At 35.3% G+C, this 24,339-nt stretch overlaps 1 protein-coding gene across 1 annotated transcript in view; it reads right to left on the bottom strand.

Moving 5' to 3' along the window:
• Positions 1-24,339, bottom strand: part of METTL25 (methyltransferase like 25) — a 93,623-nt gene that overhangs the window by 56,664 nt on the left and 12,620 nt on the right. Inside the window, exons 2-5 of the mRNA XM_024736753.1 lie at positions 17,039-17,203; positions 16,447-16,553; positions 11,641-12,240; positions 8,972-9,119 (exon numbers count right to left, since the gene is read on the bottom strand). Coding sequence (XP_024592521.1) covers positions 8,972-9,119; positions 11,641-12,240; positions 16,447-16,553; positions 17,039-17,203 — 1,020 coding nt within the window. The remainder of the gene's footprint in view (positions 1-8,971; positions 9,120-11,640; positions 12,241-16,446; positions 16,554-17,038; positions 17,204-24,339) is intronic.

Here is a 24,339-nt window from a genome sequence, read left to right on the forward strand (position 1 = left end):
TTTTTTTTTTTTTTTTGTGGTACGCGGGCCTCTCACTGTTGTGGCCTCTCCCGTTGTGGAGCACAGGCTCCGGATGTGCAGGCTCAGCGGCCATGGCTCACGGGCCCAGCCGATCCGCGGCATGTGGAATCTTCCCGGACCGGGGCACGAACCCGCGTCCCCTGCATCGGCAGGTGGACTCTCACCACTGCGCCACCAGGGAAGCCCTCTCCACATTTTTGTCTACCTAAATCCTACCCCACAAAGCTCAATTCAAAAGTTACTATCTTCACAAAGCTCTTCCTGATTTCCTAACAGGAAATAATTTTTACCTTCTGGCTGGAATAGCTCTTTTAACACTTATAGTCTCTTTTTTTCTTACCTCTAAGAAATCACTTATAAATCGTATATATTCATATATATAAAATTTGTTATTCTTTGTTGTTGCAATTATTGTTGGCTTGTTGTATATTCATAGTGCCTAACAGTTACAGTCTCAAGGTAAAAGTTTCACCAAAAGAGAAGCATTCAGAACAAGACCTTAGATCTACCTGTACTAGATAGGATACCACAAAAGAGCTTAGAACATAGGTCTTTAAATAAGATAGAAATCTTTTTCTCTTGTCATAGTACAGAGAGAGGCAGGCAGTATAGAGCATGTTACCCAGAGACCCATATGGGTCAGGCTGCTCTGACCTCCTTGAAGAGTTAGCTACCAACTTTAGTATTAGGCGATTGTTATTCCTTAGCCAGTAGGAAGAGTGGGAAAAAAAAAAATAGGGGGGCAAGCAGTTCCCTTTTAAACAAATTGCACACAGGGCTTCCCTGGTGGCACAGTGGTTGAGAGTCTGCCTGCCGATGCAGGGGACACGGGTTCGTGCCCTGGTCCGGGAAGATCCCACATGCCGCAGAGCGGCTGGGCCTGTGAGCCATGGCCGCTGAGCCTGCGTGTCCGGAGCCTGTGCTCCGCAACGGGAGAGGCCACAACAGTGAGAGGCCCGCATACCGCAAAAAAATAAAAATTAAAAAGTAAATAAATGAATTGCACACATTATCTGACTCACATTCTACTGGCTTAAATTTTCTCACATGGAAGACAGGGGCTCTAGCTGTGTGTCTGGGTGATGTTTGCTCTACTAAAACTAAGAGGAGTTATATTATTAAAAGAAAGAAGAGGACAATGGATATGATTACATTCTGTTACATGTAAATACTGTTATATTACCCACACTCCTTATCACTCTCCCCCTTCCAGGGACCTATTCAGGCATTAATATTACACATGTGTATACACACACACACACACACACACACAGAGGCAGACAGTGCTAAATGCCTACCAATATCCAGTTTCTCCTTCTTCGTTACCCACAGAATCTTGATTTCATTTGGAGCTGCAATGTGCCCATCTAGGAGGTAACACTTCCCAGGCTTCTAGAGATGGCCCATGGAGGAGAGGAAGTTGTTGGGTAGAATTTCCGGGGAAGTTCTTTAAAGGATGCTGTCTCACATGGGAAAAGTTCTTCCATCTTCATATTTCTTTCCATTTGAACTACAATGGCTGGAGCAGCAGCAGCCATTATGTAACCATAGTGAAAGGCCAATAAAACTGCAGAGACCTTGGCCCTCACACCCTTGAACCATATGAACCAATGTCAGCTACTACCTTACAGATTTTCTGGAAAATAAGAGAAAAATAAATCCTATGTGATTATGCTACAACAGTTCCATTTCCATGTATTTAGATGTCTGTATTTATAAAACTTCCCCAAAATATGATCACTCATATATAAAGCCATCTCAAATTATTAAGCACGTTCAAAACTTTGCCCTGAAACTTGGTCCTTCCTTAGTTTTTCCCATCATGTAAGCTGTACCATCACCTACCCAGTTGTTTGGAACAGAAATCTGATAATAGTCCTTGACAATCCTTCTCCTTTATCTCTACTCCTCTACATAATTTTAAATGTTTCGATCTACTCTATTTCTACTACAGCTGCTCTAACTTTAGTCCTTATCCTTGTGGTCTCAACTTACAAGAGTCTGTCCTATGGGACTCCTCTCTGTGTTTGCCTAAGTGCAAGTTTTATCATCTGTAACCCACTCCTTGCAGGGCTTTGAAACCAAAGCTCAAGTTTGCCATGGTACACAAATACCCTTAGTAGCTTCAGCATTTCCATCATCTTTGTGGACTCCTACCTTCTCCTGTATATTGACCTGATAAGTACTATGTATCTTTCCAGTATTTCAATGCTTTTAAGAAATGAAATTTAATTACATTCAGTATTTTTAGTTGAATGGGGTGAGGGGCAGGCAGGATACCTAGCCAGCCAGATTTGGTGATTTACCTTTTTTTTTTTTTTTTTAAGTTCTGAGCTTACATTTGGTAGATTTTAATCAGTAGAAATTCCAAAGGCCAGAATTTGGGAAGTATTCCCCCACAAAGATTTGAATTTGCTTCGGCATGGGACTGACGGAAGACTGCCTTGTCTCATTCAAGGTCATGGCTTAGTATGAGCTTTTCAGGTCCAGCTCCCCCACCATGTAGGGGCCCAACGTTAGTCTCTAGATCCCAATGGGATCAGCATTTGCCTCAAGACAATACCATCTGCTATCTTACGGCTCACAGTTCCCTGCTCTAGTTTCAACTCCTCTTCCTCTCTCTTCCCCTTCTCTCCTTTTAATTTTTTGGTTTTGATTTTTCTTGATCCATGGAGATTTCCCTTATTTTTGTAGAGTCAGCAATGCTTAAAAAAATACATGTTCTAATTTAGCCAGGGTCTAGCTGAACTATAGCAGGAGAGGTCCTCAGAAAAATCATACACGGCTGGAAATGGAAGTAAAGCACATGCTCTTTTGAAAAAAGAAACCATACTTTATTCTTCTACATCCTCCAAACTTCTAGCATTAAAAGATGAAAGCAAACAAAGAGATTTGTTTAATAAAATACATATTATATGAGATAGAAAATACTGTTAAGTCTTTACTGAAAAGACAGCAATTGTGTGCACTGCTGCAATGATGAGATTAATTCACTGCTATTTACTCGACTAAGAAATTAGTCATACCTTTCTGTAGCTACAATACATGGTGTAATGCTGATAATAACTAGCTAATACTATCTTAGGAGTTTTTAACAGTATATACTGAATATCCAAAAGATCTCAAAATATAAGATACACTTATTTTTAAGCAGTATGTTACAATTTCAAATAACATGCTCAAAGTATTTTCCTTCAACATCCAGATACCTTTCCAGGTGAAGTACCTCTAAATTTAAAGCAATGAAACCAATTGTTAATTCTAAAAGACATTGAAGATGACTATATAAGAATCTAGCCTCCTCCCTTAAAATTCCTACTGGTGACATATTGAGAAACAATTTACAGTAAGAAAGGTATCATATCCCCTTAACAAATTTCTACTTGATACAGAAATGGCAGGATCAGATTGAAAGATGCTGCTACAAGATGATCTACAGCCCTCCTCTGGTTAAAAAAAACAAAAGGAGATGGAGAGCTCTAGGGAGGATCACCTTAATTCCCCAGTAAAACATTAAGGCTGGGGTAAACATGAAGGTAGGCCATAGGCTTTCAAGGGTTACACCACTCATATTCGACTCTGCAGATCTGCAGTATTTGGAGGCACTAATGATATTAGCAGACTCCCTGACATTGGGCTGGGAAGAGGTAGGGAGAGACCAAGCACAAGTCTCTGCCCAGACAAGGGCTGCTTCTAGAAGGAGCTCCTATTAAGGCCACTCAATAAGCTCTATGAAACCACCTGATCTGACTTTCTAGGACCCCAACTCTTTCTCTACTCGTGCTACACTCCTAGGCCTCAGATATGATCATATAAACATACAGGAAAAGAAAATTACCATTCATTCTTTGGACTGGGCCTGAATGACTCAGTTTCAGCACTAACATCAATTTATGACAGAATACATAGCAGGTTGATACATTAGGCTGAAAAAACACATACAGATGATAAAGTCCAGAGGCAGAAAAAAAGCGCTGCTTCTGTCTTGTGTTCACTTTTAACAGAAAAAAAAAAAAATTCCTAGGAAACTCTCTAGTATATATGCTCCTCATTGATAAGAACTGTGTCTCATATCCTTTCCTAAATAAATGGAATTACCATAACTAATTTAGATTGAGAGTCACGTATTTCTGAGGCTATAGCAGGGCTCAATCTTCCTAATAACTGATGCTTGAACAAAATCATAGCTCAGTTAGCAAGGAAGAAGAGAGATGTGGATCTGGATAGGTAACCAGTAGTGCCTCCTCAGCATGTTTCTACCTTTATGGGAAAAACAACCGAAAGAAGTTCTCTCTCAAACTTCAGGGGAAAGAAATAATATCAATATTTCAAATTAATTATGATAATGATGATCAATATTAAGACAAAACACTGAAACAAGTCAAGCTTGGGAAAACATATATATTCTATAAAGCACTGCATTAAATAATACTGTTTCTGGTATTTCGTGTTCTCCTAGGAACTACTGGCTTATAATGTATAAATATTTAAAGCAGTTTTTAAAACATATGGTAGAACTTTGGTATTCATAATTGCTCAGAGAGTTTTGAGGTATTTTTGAAAATTAACATTCATGACAGACCACCTCTATGGTCTACCACAGCATACTGGGTAAACATATTCATGTAAAACACATATTGTTTACATAGTACACATCATCATAAAAAGTTGCAGTGCACATACCAGACTTTTCTACTGTACTATGTTGGACTATTAATAACTCAAATTTACATCCCAAAGGGCAACACTGCCCCAATCCAAACTTAAAAACAGCTGTGCAAACAAACTGAGGGTTAGAGGCAGGTGTGTAAGATATGAAGGGAGAGACACATGCCATACTTGATTATTCAGAAATACAGCTCCATGGAACCTAGTCCTAGACATATGACAGGAAATACTCTAACCTTGTCCATGCGAACACCTTGTCCTATAAGTTAGTTATTTTAATATAATGATCAAACTGTACAGTGGTGGATCTCTATTTTAGCAAGGAATACTAGGACTATATAGCATATGCCGTATATACAAAATAAGACCACATCCACATTCCATCTTTGCAAACAGTCACTGCTAAACAGACAAGAACAAACTGTTTGCATTGTCTGCCTTCACACACACACAGACATCACTGCTCATCAGTAAAGTTAAGCTATCAAAATTCTAGTGGTGCTCATAATAATTACCTTGGACATTTTTTTCTTGTTCTACATTTTCCCCCTTGATTTTGTCTAGTTTCTAAACCTTAACTTTATTGTGCATTTATGCCCTCTATGTTTGGCTTCCCCAGGTTTTCACTCTGAGCTCTATGCTTCAAGGACTTTTGCGGGGGTGGTTAATTACTTTGCACTCTAGACTCTGATATACCCTTGTGGACCCTTCTGGGTTTAGCCTTTGGTTTGGATATGCAAACGAGCCCATGAGCAGAGTCCACCTAAGTCTCTGCATGGGAGAGGTTAAAATAACTACAAATAACCTTGAATATATTTCTACAGAGCATCTTCTAAAATTCTGTCTTCTTAGGAACCATAACAAACACTTGTTTTCAACGATGCTGTTCATCAGAATTACCTATAGTGCTTCTTAAAAATACTTATATTCAAATCCCACCCTTAGAGATTATACATTAGAAGGTCAGAAGTGGGTCCCAGGCATCTAGACACCGAAACTGTCATATACGATCCAACTGGGCAGCCAGAGTTGAGAAACACTGTTATAAAAATTGCAGGAGATGGTTCATATCTTCTCTCCTTTTATTATAGCCAAGATAAGGCAAGAAAAATGGAAACAGGGGTGTGGGAAAGAGAGAAGGGAGTGATTTTTGCCACCTGGTTTTTGAGATGAGAAAATGTGGCAGTCCAAAGCTAGGCAAAACTGCAACATGAACCAAGGTTGCTTTTGTTATTCCTATCACTTATTTTTCTCCTATCTCTTGGCTTTCCAACTCTTTCCTTCCAAAGTATTTGAAGGTATTCACATTGCATACATCTTCACCTAATTCATCATATCACTGAGTCCTGTTTCTTCCTGCTTACTCTTTGCTTTTCTGACAAGCAAGGTTCCCAACCCTCTGTTCTTTTCAGGTATTTATGAAGAAATCAAATAACATTAAGGTATTACTATTAGCTTTAACCACTTAAGCTTAGTTTTGTTTACCTGATAATCTCAATGATTCTCAATGGTTAAGATATTTTTGACAGGAAGGCCTTTCCATGAATTAACTCTGCCTGTAAGAAGGGAAAATGAGAGTTTGTGGCTGCCAGTCACTGTCATTAACAAACCTTTCCAACACTTTTTCTTGCCTGAGTCCTGGGCCCAAAGTCATCCTATCGATGCAGTGAACAAGGTAACTGCCACTCAATTATCTATTCAACACACATTGTACAAACATTGATCAACATGAACCATGTTTAAGGCAATGTGCTTAGTTCTGAAGATACAAAAGTGAATAAAAACTAGTGTCTACACTCTACTCATAAATCTATCAAATCTTTCCATGGCAGAAACGAAGTGGGAGAGGCTGAAGATGTGGATGCACTAACCCTTCTTCTTCCTTCAGATTGTGCAGAGGCCTCTCTATTGAACATGCCTTATTCAAAGATATTTCTCATTTCAGTCTGAACACCTGGTCAATAAATTTTTCTAAATAATTTAATGCAATAGTGTGTTAGAAAAGTTAACTAAAGTGGTCTCATAACCCAAAGGTCTCTCTCTAATCTTTTTACTTAGCTCTAAAAACATATATCTTCCCTTATGTCTGTTTACACTTTATTAAAACACATTATAAATAAGTATAATTAAGAATATTAAACAACTATTTGACTAGGGGAAAAAAAGGTACCTAAAGACTGACAGAAAACGGACAGGCACAGGAGCAACTGGTCACTCTCTTAATTTTTTTCCTACCCTGGCAAGTAGCTTCTGCCAACCCCCTTAAAGAACAGAACTGAAGAACCAGACATCAGATGAAAAATGTACCAATGACATATCCTGGCTGTCACAAAATAACGACAGCCACTTAAACTGAATTTCTTTACATACTCAACAAAAACCAGACAGAGAATAGATAAAATTACTCATAAGCCACATGTACACTACGCATTTTGATTTAAATGTAAGTGAAGAAATAAACATCTCAAGCCAGCAGAACCAGCTCTGGAGATCACTCCAGAAGGAGAGTCAGATGTAGAAAAATGTGCGTGACAGAGAACAGAGCGCGCTGCCAAAAGAGAGGATCCCACTCATGGTGTAAAGTACAGAGATTAGGTCTGAGACCTGACGATACTGAGCAATGGCTGCAAGGGTCCAGCCCGACCAGAGATGGCAGACTTAAGATGTATCACCTAAAGAGGAGAGGGAGGCCCTTTGGAAGGGGAAGGCATTTGGGGGGGGCATGATGATAAAGTGAAAGAAGGAAGCGGGCAACTGAAATTAAAGATCTTACACTGTAAGACAGTATCTCTGAATTGAAAGACACACCAAGTGGCTACACCTACCGTGAACTAAGCCAATTATTTAAAAAACCCATTTCATTGTACCTATAGAACAGGAAGCTCTTGAACTAAGAACAAAAACTTCCCTACCCAAAATTTTATGCTTGCTGATCCAGGAAAACACTTTGCATTTAGTATTTTAAAAGCTGTAAAACTGTGATTGTATTAAAGTATTTTTTTTTCATTTCTTTTAGGAAAGATGCACAAAAAGGGCTAAAAACTAATGTAAATATTTGGGTATATACTTTAGAATAAATAATTTTTTAGGTTCACTTTTCTCCCCAATTTTTATCTTGAAAATTTTTTTACTCAGAGAAGAGTTGGAAATAATGGCATGACAAACATATATTCTTCATTTAAATTAAACTATTGTTAACGTTTTGCCAATTTGCTTTCTTTCTCTCACTCTGTGTATCTCTATATATGGACAATTTTACTTCTGTGTACTTTTCCTAAAAGATACTTTTTAGAACCCTGACATAAAAAATTCAAATTCAATTAACTCTTTTCCCCAAAAACCTTTGCCAGTTTTAAGGATGACCTGTTTCACCCAGGCAATTTTCAGTAGAATCATACAATCATCGTTTTTACCTGTTGGAAATGACTAAATGACAAATAATCAAATTTTTACAGTCATCTGGGTTTTAAAATTGAGAAAAAGAGCAAGCAATACCATCTATATTCACACAACTTCCTGACCTAAAAATTCTTAGCAAGGGACACTGGATGTTGATAAACACTTCACTAAACTAAAAGAAAAGAAAACTGCTAATATTAATAGATAACCATCTAACCTGAACCTGTGGTTTTGAAGCCATGTGTCTAATAAGAGATATAACATATAAAATGGATCAAAGAGAGGAATTTCAGAAGCTGCTCTGGATGGAGGGTTGTAGGTGCTTTCAGTCCTGTCAATGTACTCTGTACTTTGCTCCTCAGGCACCTTCTCAGCCCAGGGAGCACAGTTTTCATATGATTGCACAGTTTTCTAGCTTTTTAAAATCATAGTATTTTGACCCTTCAAACTACAGTAAGAAACTTTTTGAGGGGACAAATATCAATATTCGTTACAAAATTGAGGCTTTAGAAATGAAAACAAACCTTGTCCATTCTATATTTATGACAAAATAACTTAGCTTTACTACCTTAGTAAATGTATATCTTACAAATAATTTTAAACCGAAGTTCTCTAAAAATACACCACACAAAAATTTCACATATTTGCAGTTTTCGGCATTCATTAAGACCATACTATGACTAAAAAATCTATAATAAAATACAACGCAAGTGATAGTTCATCAAATTTCATTTGATGTAACATTTCTAATATTGCAAGAATATCAGATATTATCTCAAATGTTAACTCAAAGTGACAATAATGTCAACAACAAAAAAAGGAGAGATACAAAGCAGCCATTATGCTCAAATAAATAAAATTATGGGATATGAAGAACTTGTACCTTTATGTGGGTTTTCAAACTCTTCAGATAAGAGGTGGTAGCAACAACCCACACTGCAAACTCCCTTGATTTCAGACTTGGAAGTAAATATTCGCAGAGTATTTGGAGCAAGATCACCACAAGTATGCAGACCTACCATCAAACAATCCTTAAAAAATGAGAAGAAAAAATAAATTTTGGAAATTAAAAGGAGGGTTAAAAAACATTTAAATGTTTATTAGAAGATGTAGATCTTTTTAAAATGATGAAGTTTTACCTAGAAAGTATTGTATGTCTTTTATTTTCATAACAAATAACTATTGCCTTTAAAGGCAAAATGACCGATCTTTTACCAAAACTGACATAACTTTCAGTTGATTTTCTAGTGTTTTTGGTTACTTACTCATTTGAATTTTCTCTGGTTTCTTTTACAACTAATATTTGCTTAATGACTACTCAAATTAACGCTGGATCAATACAACGTAGCCTGCATTACTAGGACAAACTTATGATTTGAGATACATTAATACCTTACTAGTCAATTTTAAAAATTCACTTCTTCACCCATACCCATCGAAACTTATAAAACATTGTCATAAAAAAAAAATTAAGTGTTGCTAAGTCGGCATTTTTACTCCAACACCAAAAGTTTACTTAGTTCATTCACTGCATCAAATATGACAAGATTAAATTCAATATAAAGTTTTTGTTCTAAATTTTATAACATGAATTTTATGTAAAAATTCTATGAAATGTTCTCCTAATTACCCAAAGTGTAATTTAGATGTATACACATACAGAATGGGCGCATAGGCATGGACTCACAGAATCTTGATCAATATACTGTTTGTTTGTTTTAACTCTTCAGTTCCTTAGTTTCCTCTTCTGTAATATGAGGCTAATAATAGTATCTCACCTCAATGGGTTATTCCAAGACTTTAATAAGTTAATACTGGTAAATGAGTTAGTACAATCTCTGGCATCCAATAAAATTCAGTAAACGTCTTCTATTCTTACATCATCATCATCATGTTATAAATTCAAAATAATAGACATTAAGTTGTAATCAAGTATATTTTTATAACTATCTTCAGAACAAATACAATTTTTTCACTAATTTTACCAAAAATGTGATTTTAGCCCATATAATGTAGACATAGACAGGGCTGAAGTGTTACCTTTCTAAAGAAAATAACTGTACCTGTAAGTTGCTTCAACCTGACAGAACATTCTGTTGCTTCAACCAACATTCTCTTCAAAGCACAATTTCTGGAGTATTGTGCAACTATTTTGCTTTTCTCAATGACTACATAGTTTGGGTAGGTTTTATTTAGACATTATAATGTTATAAACAAAAAAGGAATTCAGAGAGAAAGGGCTTATTGCTAATTAAGGGTAGATAACAGAGACATAAATCTCTCTCTTTTATCTCCCTAAAGATAACACCAAAATATTTAATCTCATTTTTCAGTGTATTCATTACACAAGGCTAGCTAAAAATACCAGCAGGTGGCAAACAAAAATATGCAATCAGCATGTTATCCTACCAGTAAAATATTTAAGTATTGTATGTATGTGTTGTAGGGTGGGGAGGGGAGGAGATGGGAGGTATTGGTTAATTCTGGTTATTAAATTGCTACTTAACTAAGGACCCAAGAAATAATCTTCCAGCATATCTTTTATAAGTCAAATTCTTATAAAAGTCTGCATATAGTTTTGATCATATATTTTCCAGAAGACTTTTAAAAACATAAATATATGATAATAAGCACTAAAAATGTATACATTTTTAAGTCAGGTTAAAGTAATTGGGGCTGTTTAACCCTAACAGAAGGTTAAGTTATAACTTAATTACTGATTTCATATATAGGAAAAACAATTAATGAGGATTAACCAGTTTCCCATAATTAGTGAAATACTAAAATATCTGGGAAAAAGAAAAATTCCCCATTCTAAAATGACAAAGTAACAAAACACTGGTTAGCTACCAAACAAGGATTTAAATTTATAAAGAATTCTGGTATCTTTTGTTTATTCTTTCTTTAGGGAAGAATTCTCAAAAAAATTAATAAGAGTAGAATATTATAACTTCAAAGGCTACTCTGCTTTTTTTAAAACAATGAGTTAGGCCAAATGATTTCTAAAAACTCCTCTATGATATTGTTTTCACATACAATGTTGCCTTTAAGATATATTGTCTCTGCATAACTTGACATACTTGTACTTTAGAAAAAGTTCAAATTTTTTAAGAATACACAGAAGTTGGTCTTGCTCAAGAAAATTGCAAATTTGGTTAACAAGGCTAACATTGAACATAATACTGCCCTAGGTACATCTTTACTTCAAATTTAAATAAAATGTAAGAGCTTTCTTGGATTGGAATTTTAACAACTCATAAATTGCATAACGAGAACTTAGCTGACTAGCTTTTTGTATTAGTACTTCTGTTTAATTTAGGCTTACAAATGAGTGGAGGGTACTCCCTTCTGGAAAATCATAATTGTCAGATTGTCAGATTTTGACAGCTGTGGAAATCATGAAAGCCTGAATATAATTTTATTTTCTTGGTCCTTTATATTAATGTAATCAAATAAGATATGCAGGTTAAGTAATCTACCATTAAAACTTAATTCTATGTCTTAGAGCCTTTATATATAAATGAAATTAAGGAATTAAAAAAATAAAATTACCTCCAGATCTTTAATAATATCATGTAGTTCTGAATCAGCAGTGATAAAAGATGTTAAAGGTGAATATATATTGGATTCATTTGACTTTGATGTCATTTTTCTTCTCTCTTTATTTGCTTCAGACATTTTTCTCTTGGGTATATGGGATGAAGAAGTAGGTTCTATGGCATTAATAGGCAAAAGGTCCCTAAGAGAAAAGGCATTTTCAAAACACAAATTTTCTTCTCGATGTGAATAAACATGTAGGTTTTCCATTTGTTTTCTGATGTTAGAAATTACAGAGCCTGAAAAATCTTGCAGAAAGTCCGAGGTTGACATCTTTTCTTGATTTGCAGTACTGCTGTTACATACTCCCTCAATATCAGCTTTAAATTTAATTTCATCTTGCACTTTCCTTTCTTTTGTCATTTGTAATGCCAGTCTATTGACATCTAATTTTGACCGCCTACGATAGACTTTCCAATATTTCTTCAGTTTCCTGTTTCTCTCCTCAGCTCCATGAGTATTGGTATTTGAGGAATCAATTCCATAAACTTTTAAGCCATACTTCAAGGACAAAAAGGAGCTTAGGTAGCCTTTTCCAGAACCCAGGTCAATTATCTAAAGAAAACCAGAATTAATTAAAAGGATTTTAGTCAGATGGTAACAGAATGCATTCGTGATATTTTTTTAAAAAGCAAGTAAAGGAATGTATAATTTATATAACCTGTTATGCTTTTTTTAATTTTAATTTTTGATTACTATTAAAAACCAACAACTCTCATAATTTTTATTCAACATTTTAAGAGAAGTTCTAAACAGTATAATAATAAGTCAAGGAAAAGATGTAAAAGACATAAATATTGAAAGTAAAATTGTCTTCCTTCATAGATGACATGATTGTATCTGTAGAAAATTCTAAGGAATGCATACAAAAGTTAAAAGAACTAGTAAGTCAAGTTAGCAATGTGTCAAGATACAAGCTCATTAGAAATGAATAATGAACCATCAGAACATATGCATTACAGTAGTAAAGAACAATTAGAAAATAAAATTTAAAACCAATTGAATTAAAATAGCATACAAATAGAAATCTAGGAATAAATTTAACAAAGCTTATGCAAGACCTATACACTGAAAACTACAAAACATTGCATAGGAAAAATTTAAAAGAGCTAAATAAAGATATACCATGTTCATGAAATAGTTAGACTCAATATTAAGATGGCAATTCTGCCACACTGACATATAGATTCAATGCAATCCTAATCAAAATCCAAGCAGGGTTTTTAAAAGAAATTCATAAGCAGATATTACAATTTATATGAGAAGGCAAAGTACCTGGAATAACCAAAACGATTTTGAAAAGAAAAAATTTGAGGATTTACACTGATTCAGGAATCAATATAAAACTACAGTAATCAGGGCTTCCCTGGAGGCACAGTGGTTGAGAGTCCACCTGCTGATGCAGGGGACACGGGTTCATGCCCTGGTCCCGGAAAGATCCCACATGCCGCAGAGCGGCTGGGCCTGTGAGCCATGGCTGGTGAGCCTGTGCGTCCGGAGCCTGTGCTCTGCAACAGGAGAGGCCACAACAGTGAGAGGCCCGCGTACCGCAAAAAAGACAAAAACAAAAAAACCCCCCAAAACTACAGTAATCAAAACAGTGTAGTGCTGGTATAAAAATAGATATATAAATCCATGGAATAAACAGAGTCCAGAAATAGACCCACAGTTGTACGGTCAACTGGTTTCTGACAAAACAACTAAAGTAATTCAAAGGAAAAGACAGTCTTTTCAACAAACAGTGTGGGTATAACTGGATGTCTGTATGGGAAAAAAAAGATTTTTGCACGTCATATGCCAAGCAGGCATATCTTTAATTCCTGCATATCTTTGTGACATTGGGAGGGAAAAAGATTTCTTATGTAGGACATAAAAAGCATAAACTACAAAGAAATAATTGAAAAATGGACTTCATTAAAATTAAAACCTTTGCTATTCAAAATACATAGTTAAAAACGGTAAGAAATATTTGCAAAACATATATGTGACTAAGGGTTTGTATCCAGAATATATAAAGAACTCTAACAACTCAATAATAAGACAAGCCACCAATTAAAAAATGGGCAGAACATTTGAACACACACTTCACAGAAGATATACAAATGACCACTATAAAAAGATGCCCAATATCACTACTCTTTTGGGAATTGCAAACTAAAATCATAATGAGATACACACAAATGTAAAATGGTACAGTCACTTTGGAAAACATCAGCAGTTTACCATACAGTTAAAGCATACACTTTTACTATACAACCTACAAATCCCACTCTGGGCTATTTACCCAAGAGAAATGCAAACATGTCCACAAAGTCTTGTATGTGAATAAATTCATAGCGGCCAAAAAAATTGGTAACCACTCAAATATCCATCAACCAATGAATTGAAAAACAAATTGTGGTATATCTATACTGTAACATACTACACCCAAAAATGAGGAACAAAGAGTCAATGCACATAAAAATATTGATGACTCTAAAAACTATGTGCTAAAGAATAGTCAAACACAAACATCTACATAGTATTTGATTCCATTTATACGATGTTCTAGAAAAGTCAAAACTACAAGCATAGCAGTAATTCCTTGAGAATGTAGGAGGAAATATCTTGCAAAAGGGTATGAGGAAACGTTTTATGGTGACAGAAATATTTTTTATTACAGTGGCTAAACAACTGCATACAATTATCAAATGCATCCAAGTGTACACCTAGAATTGGTGAATATATAAATTATACCTCAATAAAACTAAAAATGATAAAAGACATAAAATTACCAAGATTGTTTACTGTATTCTCATGTCATTTCGTAAGAAATAAATGGACAATTACAGAAATATTATCATAGGAAATCATTATCTAATCTCATTATATCTAATCTTTAATTCCTAAAATCAATTAAATCCTGACATAAATATGAGCCACTCAAGGAAAATTTCCTATATTTGAAATAATGCATATCATCAATGAAATCCTCAAAAATTTCAATTCAAGCAAAATTGCAATTCATAGGTAAAACTCCAATAAATGATGTCCACGAAATAAGTGTCTAGCTTACAAATAATTCCCTATGCCCCCTTTTTAATGTTAATCTCTAGGCTAGGTATTATGGGAAATACAGAAGCATTATATATCTTGATCCTAAGGAACTACAATCTAACTGAAGATACCATACTCATGAATACAAGGGCTATAGAGTAGAAATTCTATTAATCAATTTCCCCATATCTGAATCTCTAGAGAAAGCAAAGCTCTCCATTCCCTTCCTTCTACAAAAACACATTCACTGATGCCAATGGCAGCTTAATGCTAGCAACCAATGGGTTGCTTGTAAGCACCAGGACATTTGTTCCCCCCAATACAGATGTTTTCTTACCAAGAGGTAATTGAGTTTGTTCCCAGATCTGCATATAATGATTCCACTTGTGAATGAGGAAAATTTTGGCTGCAAGTAACAGAATATCAAATTTCCATCACTGAGAAAAACTCACCTCACTTAAGAAATCTGGCAGTAGAGTAGTCGAACCAACCAGAGGCTCAACCACATATGGCCTTTGGGCCAATGTATTTGTAATTCCTCTGGTTGCAAGATGGCTGGGGAAAATCTAAGAATCATGTCTTCACAATATAATATCTGAAACCCTTTTCAGTAATAGGCAAAATTTCCTAGAAAAATCTATCAGCTCACTTATATCTTACTGACCCAAATTGATTTTTACCCCTCTCCAAATTGGCCTTTCAGTAATATATACAGTGTTAGCAAGAGAATGGCAAACTCTGCAATTAAAGGTTACATAAATCATACATATTTTTGCCTTCAAACTCTATTATCTGAGTAGCAAAACCTCCACAATCCTGATCTCTTACCCCTTATTCACAACGGTCTTTTCCTTCCTGGATCATCTTATAGGTTTGAAGATAGAGGAGTCTCCAGTGTAATACCTGGTGGGAGGTATCTTCCTTGTTTCTTAATTCTGCTTAGAAGACTTTCTCACAGAAATATTGCTACACATAGTGATTACATTTCTTAATATTAGTATTAGTATGGTACTATACTTCAGATAGGAGAGTTATATTTTGTTGACTGACCTGGAGATCTAACTACTGTTATAAGCTAATGACTTTCAAATTTATAACTCCAGTATGGAATTCTACCATGAACTTCATACTCATATCCAACAGTGTACCTAAACATTTCCACCTGAATGTCTTATAAGCATCTCAAATATAACACGTTCAAAACTAAGTTCTTGATAGTCTCTGTAAAACCTACCCCTCCCATAGTCTTCTCCATCATAGTTAATAGTATCTCCATACCCAGGTGGAGAACAAGACTCCTTTCTTTCTCTCATACCCTCCACCTGAATTGTGAAAAGATCCCTAGTCTTACCAAGGGTATTTCATACCAATTGCACCCTAAGTCTAGGTTATTGCAACGGCCTCCTCAATGATCTCCCTGCTCTCACCTTCCCTCCTTGAGTCTATTTTCAAGAGGGCCAAACAAAGACTGATCATACCACGCCTCTAAGTAAAATCTCTCATCACTTCCCTAAACTTATCTCCTGCTCCTAACCTCCTTTGTTACTAAGCTTTTTGCCTCAACTCTGGAAGCTCATGCTTACATATGAGCTAATTTCTGAAAAGGACCAGCTTGAATGTTTACAAAGACTACGGCGAAGAGTGATAGTAGAAAAGGAAATTTGAATGATACCCCCCAAAATGGCAATAATTTAAACACATGAATATATAGGGAAATACTCTTACCTGCTTTATTCCACAGTAATCAGCAACACTGCTGATGAGCTCTGACATTGCCTGAACTTCATGAGATTTTTTCAAATTCATAAACTCATCTGGCTTCACATTTTCATCTGAACAAAAATAAAACAAAATTAAAGTACTGCTACTAAAGAAACAAAACTTAATAAGAATCATCAGTTGATGCTCATGTTTTCTATAATTAAATATGAAAATAATACAGAGATCCTATTGCGGTGTCTATAAGATGGATCTCTATTAGTTTAGCTGCTATGAATCAAATTTGAGTTAATAAAATGAAAAGACTCATATAACATTCTTAAAAATGTTCCTTGAAATATAAAACAATTAACTACAAAAGAAAAGACTGATGACTAGACTATGATGTAGGAAAAAAATGTGGAGATCTATACCTAAGTTTTCTGTTTAATATGGTGCATAAGAAAACCTACTCATTTAGAACAAATCAGTCTATCAGGGCTCATGATATAAGGTCTAACAATAAATTAAGAAAATGTTGGAAATATATACATATATGAACAATATATTGCTTCTAAATGCCTAAAAAACATACATACACACACACAAACACACCTACCAGTTCTCTGTTTTTGATTTCCACGAAGGGCTACAAGCAACTGTTCAAAAGGAGTACATATTCCCAAGTTTTGTACAGAATAATATTTAGCAGCCAGAGCGAAGGCTTCCACACTCACCAGCTTCTGGGAAGTTTCACAAAATATTTTCGGAAAATCAGTAATATCTAAAAAATCAAGATAAAAAGAACTGTTAGCAACAAAATAAATAATCACTAGCTAATTTGTTGGAGATTTAAAAAACAAAAAACAAAAATCACCGATCTTATAACAAACTATAATATTTTCATTTTGGTGTGAATTTTGGCAATATCACTAATGCTTCCATTATATTTGTTATTTAAACTATTAGCTATTTGTAGCAGCCAGTTTTCTCTTTAATACACTATACCATTATACACTTAGATTCCAAATTAAAATTTGGCCTTTTTGTTGTGTTTTTAAAAGCCAAAGAAAAAGAAAGAAAGAAATTTAAAACCATGCTAAACTGTAATGCACTCATTAAATTTATGAATGGTCCTGGCTGATGTACAACTGTGAATTTAAAGGAGGTCAGTCCATCAAATGTCGTTACTCCCTGTGCACACTGCATGTAGAACAGCAATATTCTCAATGGTATAAATGTTATTGTAAAACAGTTCCTGCATCATATGGACCATGCAGAATTGTGTGGGCGTGTGTGTGTTCAACGCACTGTCAATATGACTTCTAAAACTAATCTGGTTATGATTAGGTGAAAGCAGTTCACTTTCTTCCCATAGTCAGTTTCAAACCAGACATTGTCTAAGCTTCATACAGAAACTACTGATAGTCGCTGAATGCTCACTTTAGAAGAGTAAACTGCCACACTGTTTGCAACATCCAGTGTCCCTCTCTGCGTGAGGGTCATTCACCCTGTTGAACTCAGATGTGGTTACATCTCGCCAAGGTGAACTATGCCATTTTCAGGCAGAAGTTTTAAAAATATCAAAAGAGTCACTACATTTTCTTTGCCCAGAGCTGCAATTGTCGAGATAGAACCTGCCTCAGCCTGAGTCCCCAAGTGACGACAACAAAGGCATCACTGCTGTCAAACTACAATGAACATGTGGCATACGTGAATAGTAACTTTCACTGTTTTTAGTCACTGAGTTTTTAGGCTTATTACTGTAGCATAATCTTAACTACTCTAATGGATACACATCAGTACAGATTTGCTTTTTATTTGTTCAGTTTCATTTTCCTATAGCCATTTTTAATGCATATTAATTTATTTATGAAGGTTTAAAAAAAGGCATTCTGATATGTATTAGTAGTTCAAAGAACTCCAAAGTTACCTGTGAAATTATAAAAACCTACTTAAACACAAAAAACAATGATGCTCCCTGGCAAAAATTAAAAGAAAATTGAAGAAGGCTTGCAGAATGCTAAATAACTAAAAACTACATGTTTAAGACAGTACCTTTTGAAAGCTAATATCTATTAAGTTGATGGTAGTAATGTTTACCAAATTAATTAACTAGAAAATCAGCAGAGATGTATAACTTCCATTTCTGAATCTATTAAATAGAAATTTAAACGACAAGATCACTATAGTGCGTTTATTTAAGATACATTTTGTGTATTATATAAAGTTCTTTTGACATTTTACAAACTGAAGTTACTAATGCAGCCAAAAAGTAATAAAATCCACATCAAAATATTTAGGCATGATACAGAGGGGAAAACTCAGTCAACTGTTAAGTGAGCCGCTCAGGTTTAAGGGCAGTCTCAACATCCCCAAGTTCCAGGGCAGCAATTTCTTAGCATGTGATAGAATAAGAGTAGTAAATTTCAAAGTGCAGAGGGGCTATTATAGTAGTCAGTTATTGGACAATGCTGCCAACAGAAAGAAATGGGATGTTTCTGTTGGAAAAGTAAAGCTTCAAATCAATTTAACTATCCTACTGAAAATATCTGAAAAAATTCCAATCCAAGCCAAATTAATGTTGTTAATTTGCTTTTAATTATAAGCCTCCTAGTAATTTCAGAAATTTGGAGATCTAAACTGCAAAGATATTAAATTTTTAACAATGTTTCCTTTTATAAAAAGGATAGTGTTCTGATTCAGTCCATTGGTTTATGTCACTTAAGGCTACACCAGTTTATTCAGATAGTCTAGAACTCTGTGAAAAAAATCTTTTTGAATTATGAAAATATAGCTTTTGTAACTTTGTTTTCAAATGATCCAGCCTATAACCTCCATTACTTGCGATTTTTAGAGATTCAGAGAGATGAGAGGTGTCAATGATCTTGTCTTTACTTCTATCTCTGAAACAGTATGTGAGGAAAGTTCCGTGGTGACGGTAATAGTATCCGTAGTACTCATAGTGCATTCCCAGAGACTTGCACACTGAGTTTGGGTTTGGCAACTAGCAAAATAAAAACCACAGTGTTACCCAACTTATTACTTAAATTCTTAATTAGTTAAATTTTTTACACAGGGAAAGCTTCATTTTTAAATTTGATACCCATTGCACCTGCATATTCTGTGGTTTGATTGTTTTGCCAATATCTCCCTCTACTGGAAGTACTTGTTCTGCTTTATTACATGCTCTGTCTTTATTTACTCTTATTTTTTGTACACCCACAGAAGTTTCTTACAAGATAGGTTATTTGGGCATGAGGGAGCAAAGGCACCAGAGAGGCAAGGGAGAAGTTAATTCTATTAAATATGATATCAGTATATCCCTATCCTTTTTTTTTTTTTTACAGCAGAGATCAATATACAAGGAAAGGTAGAAAGGTTATACATACACATGTTGGATTATGAAAATTTCAACATCGAGAAATGAATAATAATGTTTCAAAGCTAAAAATAAAATAGAAACAATCAATGAATATATAATATTGACATTTAAAATAAAAAAAATTTCAAAACTAAATGTCTGGTATTTTACTTGAATATTATCTAGCACTTTAAGGAAGACAGAGTACTGCTAGGATCCACAATTATCTCACCACTATTATTGCTGACATTTATTGCACATATACTATGCGTCAGGCACTGTGCCAAACAGTTGACATTTAATGGAACAAACTTATAAGCTAGTTACATCGTGCTCATATCCCCACTTACAGAGGAAGAAACCAAAACTTAGAGAGGCTGCAATTTAGCCAGGTTCGCACAAACACTAAGTAGCAAGGCATGTGAACCAAGGCTGTGGGCAGACCTTGTTCTTAATTCCCACATTCGATCAACATGCCACTGCAGTGAGTAACAAATGAAATCAGGAAAGACAGCAGTTAAAAAAGCGCTAGGCAGACTGACTGTCAGAATCAGGTCTAACAAGAATTCCCTCTGGCAGAGATCAATACATGGTAATACCTTTAAGACAGTTTCAAACTCATTTATCTTCTTAATTCTTTCACTTCCCTCACTCTCCTCAACACCTCCCTCTTTACCAGAAATGATTTTAAGATTTCATGAAGTAAAAAGAGTAATTTCTACATTTAAAACAACTGATAAGTCTCTGGAAAAAAAATTAAAAGTTTTTATGATAAGATGTTGTTGTAGTTATCTATTTCTAGAAACAAAGTATCCCTACTGCTTCATGCCCAGTTGTAAGGCAATAATACCTTGCATATACCAGGTATTCAGTAAGTAGGGAATCAATGAAGGGATGAACGAAAGCAATTCCTCAATACATTTACTACTGTAGCATCACTAGATACACTGCGAGAAACAAATTCTAAGATTCTGGGGTAGTAGTTTTCACTGAGGCCACTACAGGGACGTCAACAGTACTTCTGAGCCTGTTAGAGAGCATAAAACCTCATCTCAGCCCTAATGTTTACAATCACAAGGTGAGACAAAAGTGATTTAAAACATTTAGAATGTGATATAAAATACAATTATGTGCTAAATTCTGACGTTTAACTGTGTTACAGGGGTTAGGGCAAAGGTCACTACTGTTATTATCACACACCTTAAAAATGTCCTATGGTCCAGAATTTCAAGAAGAAGTCAACAGTGCCCTCTTAATAACAATCTTCACAAGGACATAGAAATGTTGTGGACTCACTTTTACATGTCCTACAGATGTCTCCAATTCAAAAAGCCCAAAACTGAACTGAAAGTTCTCAAGCTCACCAAACCTTTCCCTTTTCCTATTTACTATCCTGTTTAATAGTGTCATCAGTCACCCAGTGCTGAAGTTAAAAGTCTACATTATCTTAAATGCTCCTTGTACCCTCAATGCACATATCCAGTCACCCATTAAACCTAATGTAAAAATGTCTTTCATTTGGGACCCCCCTCCCCCCCATCACCGCCGCGGTTCAAACTCTATTAGTACCACCAGTGTTACCGCAGTAGTGATTTTTTTCCTTATCAATAGAACTCCCATAGCAGAATGCTCAGTAAGTGTTGGCTGAGCTGAATTGAACATGTTTTCTAAAATGGAAACCTACTTATATTCAATGCAGGTTTAATTATACATTTTAAGGCTTTGGCTTCTACCAACAGTTGACTTTAGGCTTCAATCTTTTATACTTGTTTAGTAGACTTCAGTCAAAAGTTAAAGCTGTCTTGCTGAACTATGAAAATTATATATAGGATATATTAAATTTTATGAATGTTTAAGTATATCCATAACCGTATAATCTATTTAAGGAAGAAACAGAATATATACTGTTGCTTTTTAAAATAAGTCAATTTATATTACTCCATTATGTGCTAGGAAACTTTGTGCATAAGCTCCAACATTATTTATGGCTGCATATGAATGTTATCTCAACATGGAAACCATGCTCTTAGAAAGAATGATATAATTAACAAAAGTTGATATGCATATCCTTATTGTGCCAATATTAACATTACACTGAATGTTCCATTACACGGAACCATTTCAAAAGCATTTTCACATTAACTAAGTTTTTATAGAAATCAAATTAAATATAAAAACAGGAAAATCTAACCACACTACTACTACTCTAACAAACCCTTTTCATAGTTTAATTTGAAGGAAAATAAAAATATCATACAAAGAAACAGAAGTTTAGAAAATTGATTTGGTATATAAAAAATAAACTTGTTAAAAAATAAACAATTCTGGGATGCCTACGATGTGCAAGGTAATAACTGAACCTGATAAAGCTAATTTGTTAACAACTCATGATTCATCTACGGGATACAGTGTCTTATCACTTACAAGGCATGTGGGTCACGAATGTTCAGTGTGGATTCCAGAGGGCTCAGCAATTCCCAGTTAGAATTCTTTTGAGATGCCACGTGGGATGCACTTACTCAGGTCTTTGCACTTGTTTTTTCCTCTGTCTGATACCATCTTCTCTCAGATAGTTTCATGGTTCTCTCTCTCACTTCCTTTAGGTCTTTAATCAAATGTCACCATCTCAGTGAAAACTTCTCTGACAACCCTATTTAAAACTGCAACCTCACTCAACTCTCATTCCTCACTGATCCTGTATCAATGTTTTATAGCACTTATCACCATCTGACATAGTAAGTAACATGCAAGAGGACATATTTTTGTTTACTGCTGTATCCTGAGAACCTAGAATGATGCTTGTCATAGCACATACTCAATGAATGAATGGGTAAATGAATCAACAAGAACTAGGTCTGAATTCTGGTTCTCAGACTGCCTCTCCCTCTGTGGCCATGAGCAATCTATTTATCTGCTCTAAGACTTGATATCTTCATCTATTAAGTGGGGGCAAATATCTCCTTTACAGTATTTTAAGGAGTACACATATATATGCACATAGGCGTATATTTAAATATGTACATATACATATATACATGTAAGTATTTAATTACACACACACCCTCACACACACACACACACCATCCTAAAACAGTGCCTAGAATATAGTAGGCAACTCCCAAAGCACAAAATCCGAATTAAGTAACTGAGTGTCCTAACACAGCACTTGGGACTTTGTTGGAAGAATGTGGGGCAGAAAATACTCAAATATTTAGGCCCAGAATACCATATAGGCTACTAGAGAAGAACTTGAAACAATGATCAATACAAACATTCAGTTTCTAAACACGGGGCCTGCTGGGAGAAAGGAAGTTTGGGCTCTGGAAGTTGGATGCAAGCCCTCCATTGTTAGAATGAAAGCATGACTAGGGACAGGTAAGCTGCAACTTGAGACACAACGTGCAAGTCCAACAGCCAGCACTGGGTTCTACAGTGGTAGTAGGTTGAAAGCAAGAATTTCTCAGTGTTTGGGAGCCCAGTGGTTAGCAGTGGACACCATGTCCTAGAATCAGCTTGAAAGCTCAAGGGAGAAATTTTATTACCAATGATATTTCTTACTAAATTTGAAGTGAAATTCAGTAGATAGATTATAATCCTGACTATGCCTTAAAGACCTAATATAGTTTCAAGTCTGCTTTACCACAGTGTTTTAATTTCCTACATCAGAAGTCTCTATTTTCAGAAAATAACCAAAACCAAGAGATAGATTACTAGAAATTCCACAACTTCAAACTCCATTTAAAATTAGAAGCACTGAAGAATAAATTAAATATTTGAAAACATTTTCTGAAAAATAAATTCAATTTAATAAACCAAATATGATTTTGTTAGCAAAATACAAAATAAAGTTTAGATTCTAAAACTTTAAAAATTGCTTTATAATTGTAAAGAATAAAAACGAACCTATTTCAGTACAGTAAGTGCTATGAAATCAATCTCTTTGTTCTTCTCTTGCTCCCACCTCAGAGACCTCATTTCCTATTTTCGCTGCCATTTTCTGAACACCATGGCAGGCTTCACTGCCCCACAGTGCCTCAAGGATGGCAGTATCTTAGTAACTAACGCTGCCATTGATCTCTTACTCAGAAGACCAGTATTTCCTTTCTATACACATTGACTTGGGCCTAGACTTCCAGGCTTTCAAGAATAAAAAAAGACTTTACAGTTTGTTTATTATTGAGGCAGGAAAAATAAAGGACTTTTTGTCCCAGATAAACAGTAATTGTAAGTAAAATTAAATTACTAATAAGGGATTTTGAGAGAGTAAAATTAAGTCACACCTGTCTCTTAAAATTGTACTTCTTGGGCTTCCCTGGTGGCGCAGTGGTTGAGAGTCCGCCTGCCGATGCAGGGGACAGGGTTCGTGCCCCGGTGCGGGAGGATCCCACATGCCGCGGAGCGGCTGGGCGCGTGAGCCATGGCCGCTGAGCCTGCGCGTCCGGAGCCTGTGCTCCGCAACGGGAGAGGCCACAACAGTGAGAGGCCCGCGTACCGCCAAAAAAAAAAAAAAAAAAAAAATTTTAATTTTTTCCATTTTAAGTTTTTTTAAATTGGGT

The sequence above is a fragment of the Neophocaena asiaeorientalis genome, unplaced genomic scaffold (assembly GCF_003031525.2).
Source record: "Neophocaena asiaeorientalis asiaeorientalis breed wild unplaced genomic scaffold, Neophocaena_asiaeorientalis_V1.1 scaffold134, whole genome shotgun sequence".
NCBI lineage: Eukaryota > Metazoa > Chordata > Mammalia > Artiodactyla > Phocoenidae > Neophocaena > Neophocaena asiaeorientalis.